Source organism: Saccopteryx bilineata, chromosome 7, assembly GCF_036850765.1.
Source record: "Saccopteryx bilineata isolate mSacBil1 chromosome 7, mSacBil1_pri_phased_curated, whole genome shotgun sequence".
NCBI lineage: Eukaryota > Metazoa > Chordata > Mammalia > Chiroptera > Emballonuridae > Saccopteryx > Saccopteryx bilineata.
This window is the reverse complement of record NC_089496.1, coordinates 50138820-50152116: the sequence shown is the minus strand read 5'-3', so window position 1 is coordinate 50152116 and position 13297 is coordinate 50138820. Positions and strand designations below refer to the sequence as shown.

The 13297-nt window shown below is 37.7% G+C and overlaps 1 protein-coding gene across 1 annotated transcript in view; it reads left to right on the top strand.

Annotated features, from left to right (window-relative positions):
- Positions 1-13297, top strand: part of DPY19L2 (dpy-19 like 2) — a 49319-nt gene that overhangs the window by 21532 nt on the left and 14490 nt on the right. The window contains exons 12-16 of the mRNA XM_066239761.1: positions 2148-2207; positions 6100-6180; positions 8654-8755; positions 10207-10278; positions 11805-11851. Of these exons, the coding sequence (XP_066095858.1) occupies positions 2148-2207; positions 6100-6180; positions 8654-8755; positions 10207-10278; positions 11805-11851 (362 nt within the window). The remainder of the gene's footprint in view (positions 1-2147; positions 2208-6099; positions 6181-8653; positions 8756-10206; positions 10279-11804; positions 11852-13297) is intronic.

The following is a 13297-nucleotide window of genomic DNA, read 5'->3' as shown; positions in this document are numbered from 1 at the left end:
GTGATAGAGACTTATAATAATGTGCTCATCCACCTCTATTTTTGAAAACTATTTTATTTTGAAATACAGACAGATGCAGAAAACTGCATAAAACAAATATTTTATGTATTGACATTAACCAACTAGTACTGATTAATGAACTGTTATTTGGCAAAAATACTTAAACTACCATGAAGTTAAAATCAGAATGTTTCTAACCATTCCGTCCCAATTATAATTCCCTTCCCTGTTTTACAACAGTAATGACTTGACTCTGGTAATCATTCCAACCTTTTCTTTATGGTTTCATCACTTAAATTTCTGTTTTTATCTACAGGTTTCCTATATAGCCACTTGTTTTCTTTCCCAGGAAATATATTTGTTGAAGAGCCTAGGTTATTAAACACATGGAGGATTATGTGGTCTAGATTTTACTCTTTGGATCCTTATGGTGTAGCTTAACATCCTCCTCTGTCTCTATATTTATAACGTATCAATAATTGAACCTAACACTTGGACATGTTAAGATTTGATCCCTTTAGCATACATAGTATCATTCTTCCATTAGGAGGCACATCATATCCAGTCCCTCTCTTTTTATGATAGCAGCCATCAGTGCTTAACACCAGATCCATTAATTCAATAGGGATTGCAGAATAGTGATATCCCTGTCCCTCATTTATGATTAATACAGGGAAAGTAAGTACATGTCTAAATGAGGGAGGTGGGAGGAAGTAGGAACATACTTGAAGAAATAATGGGTACATTTTTTTTTAATTTGATGAAAATGATTAACTCAAAAATAAAGAATTTTAGTAAATCCCAAATGTAGGAAAGTTATAGTAAGGCATATATCATAATCAAATTGCTCAAAATCAGTGATAAGGATATAATATTAATAATAGCCAAAGAAATGACATGTTAAATATAGAAGAACAAAAGGTAAAGATGTCAGTAGTTTGTTTTCACTAAAAAATTGCAAGACAGTTAAACAATATCTTTAAGGTACTTAAAAGGTACTTATCAATCTATAATTCTATACCTAGCAACATATGGCTCAAAAATGAAGGTAAAACAAACACTTCATGACCAGATTTGCACCAACAGAAATGTTAATGGATGTCCTTCAGGTGGGAGAAATGTTATATTAGATGTCGACATGGCACTGCACAAATGAAGCACTGGAAATGGTAGCTAGAGGTGCTGCTACAACAAAAATACCATAGACTGGGTGGCTTATTTCTCACAGTTCCAAAGGCTGGGAAGTCCAAGACCAAGGTGCCCTTTGATTGGGTTCTTGGTGAGCGCTCTCTTCTTGCTTTGTAGACAGGTGCCTTCACTACAGCCTCACATGTAGAGAGAGAGATTATCTCTCTTATGTATCTCCTTATAAGGAAACCAATTCCATTCGTTTGGGATCTTATTTCCTCCCAAAGGTTTCATTGCCAGTATGCTATGTTGGAAATCAGAGTCACAACACATGAATTTGGTTGGGGACGTAAATATTTTGTTGCTAGCACTGAGCATGTTTTTTGAGGACCCTGGTTTTCTGCACGAGTCTCAATTTCAATTTCTTAACCTCTCATCTGTCCCAGCCCTCTTGTGTGGTCCTCTCTTTCAATACTAGCATGCAGTTGTGACTTCTCTCTGCAGTCCTCCTTAAAGACAGCCGTCGGTGCTCTCCTAATTGCTGCTTTAGTTTTTAAAATCACCTTCTTTTATCTGGCATCTGGAAAGTTGTTTTTCTTCTTAAAAGATCAGTTAGGTTTTGGTTATTTTTTCTCATTTTTATTTGGGAGTTTGGAGAGGAAGGATTTTCATGTTAACTTAAACTGTTAATTTTTCTGGATAACTCACATACACACTTGCATGGACACACCATCCACACAGCATTGACCTCATCAGAGGAGCTGCCTGCGTATAACACTGCAAGTGATGCAGTGACGCATTAAGTTGATTCTAGATGCAACTCCTGAGCACACAAAGCATTTAGCTTTCACCACAAAGAAATTTTATCATATTCAAATTTTGAAAAGTCAATAGTTAAGGAAAATGGCTGGTGATAAACAAGATGGAAAGGGGGGATGGCTATATAATTTTTGAAACTTACAATTCATATAAAGATATAAATGTTAATTCTGTTTCATTTTGTACCACATGAATTTTAGGTGATAATTCTAAAGAAAAATAACATTCAAAGATTGAGAGTATCCGAATTCAACTTTTGGGTAAGATTCAACATCTTTAACAATTTCTTCAAATTCTTTGTTTCTAGAAACTAAAATAAGACAAGGTCCTAAAAAATGGAATGATTTAGAGTTGATAAATCTTGTTAATATATAGTTACTTGCTTAAGGAGGGAAATAGTCCTTGGCGACATCTACAGGTTGTCGGTAAGAAACTTGGTCATTTATTCCCGTGCTACCTTTGCACGACCCTCAGCCTTTCTTCTTCTACTTTTTGTTCTGCTCTCCCCTGCACTACCTTACTTTCAAATTTTTCTGATTGCTTTGAGCTTCTCTCTTTAGATTAACTTTCCCCACTTCTTTTCTCTGCATCTATTATCTGTCTTTCCTTCTGCTTCCAACCTTAGACTAGTATTTTTTTCCATTTAGCATTTCTCTACAATCTCCCAGCCTCTTATTATTTCAGCTTAGACACTGCTTAATCTTTGGCTTCCTCCCAGATGTACAAAGGGATGAGCATTACCTCTATGTTTGTGTGTTTTGCTTCCAAGTAAAATAAGTATATTAGGTGGGCACTGCAATCACTAATTATTATATCGGCAGACGATAGTCATTCCTTTTCTCTGAAGTGCTTCCATTAGAAGATAAAACCTGTTATATTCAAAAACTATGTGATTACGTATTACATATTGATAGGGTAAAACTGGAAAAGTTACAGGAAGGTAAGAAAGTACATTTGTACTCAGAATACAAAAGAACACAATGGAATGAGTGCATTGACAGTTTCACGTTGCTTAAGGCATTCTCCATCCCTTACGGCAAACACATATTTGTCCACTGAAGTTATTGGGGCCTGGCCTGTGGTGGCGCAGTGGATAAAGTATTGACCTGGAACGCTGAATTCACTGGTTCGAAACCTTGAACTTGCCTGGTCAAGGCACATATGGGAGTTGATGCTTCCTGCTCCTCCCTCCTCCTCTATCCCTTCTTTCTCTCCCTCCTCTCTAAAATAAATAAATAAAAAATAAATAAGTTATTGGATGACATGACTCTTCTAATATATGATTTTTTTTTACTTTAGAAAAAAATGGTAATGGTTGTTTTTTAAAAGATTAAACCAAGAAACCAACAGAAAATTCAAAGATTTTTATTAAATAACTACTCAAAATGAAATTTTCAGTTACAAACTATTGAAAGATGACAACAATTAGATATTGAGAGAATTCTCCAAAGCTGTTCTCTGAGGGAAATTTATTGTTCTAAATATTTTCAGTTTTAGGCTAGAAATAATACCTAAGCTTTCAATTCAACAATTTCAAAGAAACAAAATTCTAAGGAGAGACAAGTTGAAATGCAGTGAATGTCCACCTTATGTTTATATTTTGAAACGTGTGTAATTGCATCATCAGTTTCTTGCAGCAGGGAGAAACAAGTGCTTAGTCATCTAAACAGACAGCACAGGGGTCATCTGGCTCTTCTTAGCACTTTTTTTTTTTTTTGTATTTTTCTGAAGCTGAAAACGGGGAGAGACAGTCAGACTCCCGCATGCGCCCGACCAGGATCCACCCGGCACGCCCACCAGGGGGTGATGCTCTGCCCACCAGGGGGCGATGCTCTGCCCCTCCGGGGCGTTGCTCTGCCGCTACCAGAGCCACTCTAGCGCCTGGGGCAGAGGCCAAGGAGCCATCCCCAGCGCCCAGGCCATCTTTGCTCCAATGGAGCCTTGGCTGCGGGAGGGGAAGAGAGAGACAGAGAGGAAGAAGGGGGGGGGTAGAGAAGCAAATGGGCGCTTCTCCTATGTGCTCTGGCCGGGAATCGAACCCGGGTCCCCCGCACGCCAGGCCGACACTCTACAGCTGAGCCAACCGGCCAGGGCCAGCACTTTTTTTCTTAACAGAGACAGTCAAAAAGGAAAAAGGCGATATTTTCTGAACTAAGACTTTTTCTTACAAAAATAAATCCTATTTTATTCTCAATGAATTATTTCACGGTAATGGAATAAAAATTATATTGTATATCTTACCCTGTCATAATTAGCAAATTTGAAAACAAGGAAGTTCTTATTTTATATTGAATGACAGTAAAAATATTCACAGAAAAATTTTACTCGTGATCAAAATCTATTTTTAATATTTTTTACCATCATGTGGCAACTTGGGAGAAAGATTAGCAACTTAGAACAGCAATATATATATATTTCCTCATTCTGATCAAATTGGGTTTATCCCAGGAATTCAAATATGTTTCTGTAAAATCCATAAATGTAAATTATCAAACTAACAGCTTAAAGGAAAAAATAACTTATGATCATTTCATTAGATGCAGAAAATGAATTTGATAAAATTGAACACCCATTTATGATAGAAACTCTTAGCACAGAAGAAATGGCAAGAGAGTTTTCTTAGCCTAATAAAATTCTTAAGCATTCAGTGGTCTTTTAGGTGAGGTATTTGAGTGTTAGGTTTAAAATAAATATTAAGATAATATGTTTTTTCACATTTCATTAAAGGTTTGAGCTAGCACATTAAAGCAAAAAAAGTAAATAAGAATAGGAAGGAAATGGAAAGGAAGAATTGAAAGGCATTGTAATATTATTTACATAGAAAACCTTAAAAAAATTTAAGACAAATTATCAGAAATTATTAGAATTTAATAACATAGCTAGATAGAAAATCAAAAGTAATTACGTTTCTATTTTTTGGCAACAATGAGAAAACACATTTTTTAAATTTGTCATATAAGAAAGAAAAAAAACAGTATCAATCTAGCAAAATACAATATTTTCTTGGGAAAAGTTAAATTATTTAGACATGATAATATCAAAGTAAAGGAAAAGATATACCATGTTCATGCATAGGAAGGCTCTATGTAATGTCAGTTCTCCTCACTCGATGTTTAGATTCAAAGCTGTTACAACAAGATTACCTTATAGGTCACTTTTCAATGAATGATTTGTTTTATTTGTATCTGTATCATATACAAATTATATCATATATAAATATCAATTTCAGACTTGGCCATTATGAATCTTTTCAAGCTGGACTTTATCCCATTTGATCTATCTTCATAATTTTTTTGTGTGCTTCCTTACAATATGCCTCAGGACACTCCAGGCTCTTATACTTTTCTTGCCCCGAGTCTGGACCCAGCTCTTCCCCCCGGGATCCTTAGTTCCTGTTAGTGTAGAATAGTGTTTAGAAACCAAGAGCTGAGAGCTGAGTGTGCTCATTGCTGCCAGTGCATACTTGAGTCTAGACCCTTTCACTGTATGTATCTGTATGTACACTCACACATGTCTATGTATTTATATGTAGAAAATGTATAATTTCATAACTGCACCTCCAATTCCAGTCCAATGCCATAGGAAAATAGAACAATAGAAAGAATTTACTCTAAATGACAAAGGAAAAATAGACTGGAAAGAAATCATAGAGGCTTAGGGTCCCTGGGGACAATAACAAAAGAGCTAATATTTGTATCATCCAAGTTCCACAAGGAGAGGAAAAAGAGAGTGGGACTGAAAAACTATTTGAAGACGTGGCTGAAAACTTAAATCTGCTAAAAGGTAAATCTGCAGCGTCAAGAAACAGAGTGAATCCCAAGTAGGCTAAGCCCAACAAGGTCTCGTGGCTAGACATATCATCATCAGCCTTTTGAAAACTAAAGAAAAGGAATTTTGAAAGCAGGCATAGAGAAATGATGCATTGCCTGTAAGGTGCGACTGACCTGAATCTCAGCACCCGTCTCGTCTGAAGCTCTGCAGGCCCGAAGGCGGTGGCACATCCAGCTTTCCACAGGGACATCCTTTTATAGACCTTATCACTCGTATGCCTCCCGTGACTACAGTCTTTCTGTGCCATTGTTGATATAACTGAGTATCTTAACTGGGTAGTTTTTAGTACCTGATTTCTATCTTATTTCATTTATTTTTTAGCTAATTCAAGGTTGTGGTTGGTTGTGTGGAACAATCATTTTGAAATTTCTGACATCTAAAATCTTATGCGTTTCAGACCATGTAAGTACTTTCTAGTTAAAACAAAAAGTTATATAAATATGTATATCTGAGTGAAAATGTTGAAACCATCTCTTTTTTTTTTTTTTACCTCTTCATTTTATAGAGAGAGGGTAAGTACCCTCTTCAAGGTCCCCCAGCTAGTTACTGGCAGATTCAGTATGACAACTCTGACGTTCAATGACCTTTTCAACCCACTAAGAAAAATGTATATCAATGAGTACTGGCTTAGCCTTCTAGGGAAAAATTAATAATATGATAAGTAGTTATTTGTTTATATTATTTGTTTAAATAATTATTTATTGCAGGTGTTGATGTGTGAGCAGACTACTCAGCTTTGAAATACAGAACTCTTAAAATCTTAGTATAGCTATCTCTATAATTATGTATTCAATTTAAGATACTTGATGTTTTTAAAGATTTTTTTTTATAAAGAGAAAATGTTAAAAGCTATCTTTTTATATTCTATGAAATATATGCATCACTTATCCTTCATGGGTGGGATTTCTGTTTGTTTTAAGGTTAATGCTTTAAATAATGACCCTTTTTAAAGCATGTGTCCCTATTTAACAAATTAGTTTAAGGAATAGAAAACAATGCATGAATTTACTTTTGAGTTTTAGCACTTTCTGCCTGAATATGAGGATACATGTGAGTATCATACAGTAACCCACCCTGACATTTGCCTTGTCTAGTACTATCCACTTAGCACCCTGTCTGATGTTCAGATTACTTACACTTTAACAAGGGAATACGGCATTTACTCTCTAAAAGGTCAAGTGCTGTTACTATCCAGTACTATTGAACTTGCATACATGTTCATATTAAATAAAATTTCAAACTCTAAGGCCTTATTTGCTATTTGTTGCTAGCTTTGCATGGTGGTCCACTAGGTTTATTTGTTGCCGTTGTTCTCAGGTATGTCCGACACATTTTCCTTTTTCTTTTCCCTTTTATTGTTCTTAACTTTTTATGCCATAAGGAGTATATATATTTTATGATACACTTTATTTAGGTCTTCTAAATTATTTACTTACCTATTAAGTTGGTCTGTAGTTTTCTTTCTTGCCTTGCTCCACACTGTCATCCAACCCTTCATAAATTTTATACACATACACTCGCACATGTACACACATGCACACGTACACACACATACATACATCCTTGGTACTCTTAAGTGACTTCCTCTGTGTCATAGCAGTGAGAAAGGCTTGAAGCTAAAGCTTTATTTTTAGCCCTGGCTGGTTGGCTTAGTGGTAGAGCATTGGCCCAGCATGTAGATGTCCCAGGTTTGATTCCCGGTCAGGGCACAGAGGAGAAGCACCCATCTGCTTCTCCACCCTTCCCCCTCTCACTCCTCTGCCTCTCTCTGTTCCTCTCCTCCTGCAGCCATGGCTTGATTGGAGCGAGTTGGCCCCGGGCACTGAGGATAACTTCATGGCCTCTGCCTCAGGTGCTAAAAACAGCTCAGTTGCTAAGCTAGAGCCCCAGATAGGTAGAGCATCACCCCCTAGTAGGCTTGCCAGGTGGAACCCAGTTGGGGTGCATGTTGGAATCTGTCTCTGCCTTCCCTCCTTTCACTGAATTAAAAAAGAATAAATAAAATTTTGTTATTATTAGTCACCAGGCATACTCTAAATTAACAAAATAAAGGAAACTTTAAATTATCCCTGTATTGGTAGATAATGGGAACCATGAATAAAAAAATCATAGATAATCATAGAAACTTAATATAAAATAATTTCTGTTTCTATAAAATATTATGAATTAAGATTTTATATGCCAGATATTTTTCTTTTCTCCTGGCCCGAGAATGCAGTGGAAAAAGAATCATCTCTCTGATGGCAGGTAACAGATAATCAGTGGAATCATGAGCTCCACGTTGGCCTTGTTTGGTAGTGTCTATTGGAAAGGCCTTGGGGATCAAGGAACTAAGTAGTATGTAGAGTTGTTGGAATTCCCATGAAGGACAGCGCTCTCACATTTAGTGGCTGTCTGAAAAATTTAATGCATGTCTAAAAAATTAAGAAGTACCCAAAATTGTAATCAATGTATGAGGCTTTGTGAAAATGACAACGCATAGAAAATTTGTTCATGATTTACAATGTGTGGTAAAAGGGCTTCACATGAAATTGTTTTTTTCTTGATAAATGATATGATTATAAAATCTCATGATTAACTGCCTGGTGGTTTCTGCCCAGCAAATATTGATTTTTAGCTTACTCTTTACATTATCATCTCTGCTTATTTTTTTCTGACCTCTTTCAGCTTTTCATTTCTCTCAATAGTTCTCTTTTTTTTATTTCTTCATAATTCAGCATACAGTGTGTCTGACTGATTGTATTTTCCTTTGAGGGGCAGGCATCCAAGTACCTTGGCTGCATGGGCTCTGGAGATTTTATTAGACCATATCAAGTCAGTTGTTACTGACTGGGAGAACCCGTGTAATTGTGATCTGCTCTGCTCTCTTTTCCAGATTCGCCTGAGTGACCTTATAGCCGCGAGAATCTTAAGGTACACCGATTTCGATACCTTAATTTACACCTGTGTTCCTGAATTTGACTTTATGGAAAAAGCGGTATGTTTTCTTTATTTTTCCTTCTCTACAGGTATGATGTTTTTTTGCTCTTTTCTCTTGAATATGAAACTCAAAAGTTTTTATTCGGAAACATCAACTTACCCTATCATTTTTTAACTGTAATGTTTGTTGATCATGTGGCCTTCCTCAACCCGTTATGTATAAAAGCAGTAAACAGCAGCTCCTGTCTTAAAGCGTTATTGAGGATGGTTGGGTGAGATAATCCAGGGAGAGCACTTAAGGTATTTTATGATCCACAGTGAATTACGGTTATGACAGTTCACTTACTTTTAATAATCTTGGTCTGTTGGAGGTATAGGACCACTCAGGAAGACTAAATCCAAATTCTTTAGGTTTTGTTTTTTTTTTTCCTTTGTATTTCTCTGAAGCTGGAAACGGGGAGAGACAGCCAGACAGACTCCCGCATGCGCCCGACTAGGATCCACCGGGCACGCCCACCAGGGGGCCACGCTCTGCCCACCAGGGGGCGATGCTCTGCCCCTCCGGGGCATCGCTCTGTCGCGACCAGAGCCACTCCAGTGCCTGGGGCAGAGGCCAAGGAGCCATCCCCAGCGCCCGGGCCATCTTTGCTCCAATGGAGCCTCGCTGGCTGCGGGAGGGGAAGAGAGAGACAGAGAGGAAGGAGAGGGGGAGGGGTGGAGAAGCAGATGGGCGCCTCTCCTGTGTGCCCTGGCCGGGAACCGAACCTGGGACCCCTGCACACCAGGCCGACACTCTACCACCGAGCCAACCAAGCCAGGGCCCAAATTCTTTAGGTTTTTAAAAAATTCAGTATTATTTCATTTAATACCCCAAATATTATAAAAAAAATTTAAATAAGATGCTGCCAGAAAAGATATACTAGTGATCATACATTATTCTCTTATCTATCCAACCAGTCATACATTCACTCAAAAACTGTTGTTGGCCGCTAATTACCCGTGAGGCAGTTTGTTGTTGGACTACACAGGAGAAGGCACCTTAGTTCCTGCCTTCAAGAAATAGATCATGTAGTCACATGGTAAACCACTCCCTATCACAACAGGTCATGAAAATTAGTTAGCTGCTATTACCTAAGTAGTTATTCCTACTTACAGCTTTCCTCCTCCTTAGTTCTAGTTTCACAAATGAAAAATAATGGAACCTTGCAGCCCCAAAAATAATAATGTAGGATAAACCCAAAAGAAAGAAAAAATTAAGTAGACATAGAATAGACATAATTAACTTTTGGCTTAATACTTTTATCATTAAAAATTTTGATAAATTTGTATAACTCTTTTTAATGTTGATTCTTATATTAAAATATGAAAGTTGATAAATGTATATTCTGTTAATAACAATGGTAGTTCTCTACCTTTAAGAAATTTCACTGTGACACTCTGACATGGATTTTTCCTCATTGAATGTAAAATTTAATAAATGTCTATTTTGAATAATTTGTTTTATTTCAGACTCCGTGGAGATACACTAAGACATTTTTGCTTCCACTTGTTATGTTGATTACTTACTTCATCTTTAAAAAGGTATTTTTAAAAAGTGTATCACTTTGGGTTCAAGATAAGGACATATAATAATAATAGATTAATGATAATAGTTTAGAATTCTGTCTTATTTTTAAGATGAACTCTTCCCCTCTCTAAAATTTTTTTAATTAAAATCTTTAGTGTTATATGATTTTTTTTTTTAGAAAGCTACATTAGAAAAAGTATTCTTATATATTCTCTCAAGAGAAATGTATCAATTACCCACCATGTGGTAAGAACTATGTTAACATCATAGGTACACTGGGACAAAAAGGCCCAGGCCTTACAGACGTCCCCAAACTACGGCCCCACCGCCGCATGCGGCCCCCTGAGGCCATTTATCCGGCCCCCTGCTGCACTTCCGGAAGGGGCACCTCTTTCATTGGTGGTCAGTGAGAGGAGCGCTGTATATGGCGGCCCTCCAGCCGTCTGAGGGACAGTGAACTGGCCCTCTGTGTAAAAAGTTTGGAGGCCCCTGCCAGCCCCCCACCGGGGACATTATACCACCACACAAATGATTACAGAATCATAATCAGCATGGATACCGGGAAAGTAAAGTGCAAGGATGGCTTTGGTATCTTTCAAAAATAAAGCATGTTCAAAGAAATCTTGATCCATTTTGAGACATGCACAGGAGAAATTTGATAGCTATTTTATTATTTTTTATTTTAGGTCATAAAACATTTCTATGTGTTCATTGTTTTCACAACAAAAGAACATGTTCTCACTATAGAAGAAATAATGTTTAAACTACACTGGAAGGTTTTCATGGTCTCAGTGGTTTATCTGAAAGTCTGGCTAAAGACAGCGGGTCCTTAGTTTTTATCGATTTTGAAGCATCTTTATATGGTTTACAAGTTGCCTTGCCTTAAGTCAGTATATGTTTATTTTATACTTTTGGGCCGATAGCAATAACGTGATTTCCTACCCCATCCCGTACCGTGTGTGGTCTGTTGAGATTAGTTTTCGGTATTTAGAATCAAATTGCTCTTCTCTGCAGTCCCAGGCCCCATGTTTCCCATTCCTTTGTTTTCGCACAGAATGTGAATGATTTATGAGAGAGACAGGCATCTCCTCCGCATGTCTGTGGTCTCGCCCCTGCGCCAGCGCAGAGGTGATGAGAAGGATGGGTGAAATCCGCGCAGGATTGCTGCTCTCCACCCCCACCCCCGCCCTACCTCCCCGAAGGGGCGGGGTTTTTCCACCAGCGGTTTCTAGTGCAGCGGGGAACACTGTGCTGTTCCGCCCAGGCTCCACGTGGAGGGGCTGATAATGCAGGAATTAACCACACACAGCCATGCCAGCCCCGCAGCCACTGCTGCTTCCATGGAAACCATTGGGAGGGAGTTAAAAACTTCAAGATATTATGTGCCTGTTGCAAAGCAGGGACCACAGTGTTCCTGAGGACGCGCTTTAGCAATAAAATACTGCTTTCCGCTGGTGTGTGTTTCTAGTAATGAATCAGGGCATTTTAAATGTTGCATAATTTCTTAGAAGAAATTTCATTGATTTGATTCTGTTCACAGGCTTTCCGTGATGTTTTATGTGCCTTATCTACAAACACTTATCTAAGGTAACTATATCGTAGCTGTCTCTAAATCATACTATAGTCAGTTATTAAATAACTTATTGTCACATCAGTTTTTCAGAGGAGTGGACATTAAACTTCAGCATTATGACTAAGAAAGGAGATATGAGCCAAATTTGTTTTCTAAAAAAAAAAAGAAAAGACTGCATGTATTAGTCTCATGGGTCTCTTCTATATATTTGGGCCTGTTTTGGAGTTATTTATATTTTAAAACTAACTCAAAATTTAAATTGATTTAGTTTAATTTTAATATATGACGAGAATTTAAAGTCAACGAACAGAAGTTTGCGGAAGTTTCATTTGGGCAATTATTTTTTTTAAATTTTGTAGAAAACATAATTATTTGTTTTTCTGAATATTTATGAAATAGTTCTTTCTCTTTCATTGTTAAAACTATTCCATCACATTTCTTTGTGATTTTTGTCAAGTCACTAGATTTACAGCATAAACACATGCAAGAAAAATCTGACATGAAAATAAATTGGTGAAGAAAACTTCCTTCAGAGGAAAATCTGAACTCTAATTGCCTTGTATACACGTAGCTATGTCAGTAGATTTGTTATTTTTAAGGAAACAGTATCTTTAGGATTTTTTTAGATTTACAGAACAATTGTGATGATAGCACAGTGTTTTCATGAACCCCCCACACCCTATGTTTATACTTTCAGTAATTAGTTGTATCTGGTTGCCAGAAATGCTAATTAGAATTTTATGGATGCAGTCTTTGAAATGGTAGAATCTTATTTGTTGAAATCGTTTGCAAACCAGGGGAGCTGATGGACCCGCTCCACTTTGCTCTGTTCAGACGGAGCTCTTGACATTCTAAAGAGAGAGCTCGAGAGAGAGCCCGGGGAACTGTTCCCTGGGGGAGGAGCCTGGGGTAGTGACTAGAGAAGAGGAGCTTGAGGCGTGCATAGACGCCGCCTCCACACATTTAAGGGGTGCTGTGGGAGGGGGGCCCACCTGAGCAGGACGGTGGGTGGGAATACTTAGCTCACAGTAAGGAGGTCTTCCTTAGTGATTAAACACCTGAAAGCAATGGCTGTGTGTGTGCATGTGCACACGTACAAAAAACAGTATAGGGAACAGTGTATCCGGAAGTCAAGAAGGAGAGGCAGCGGAGACAACGTAATATGGTGATTTCACTACTATCTGGAGAGGCCTTCCCCCAATGACCCATTTCTTTTCTAATCTCTGGATCTGTCTGTGCCCTTGAATTTCTTACTTTTTTACTAAACTTTCCAACCCCAAAGTACACATTGGAAGGCCTCCACATCCGGTCAAGCTTTGTTATGAAACTAAAATACCTAGTATTTTTAACAACACAAAAATAGACTTCTACTCTTGTATGAGTCTAGTAGACACTCTGTGAGGGCAAAACCAGTGTCAGTGCCCCTCATTCTGGGGCCACTGCAGGATCATAGTAATTAC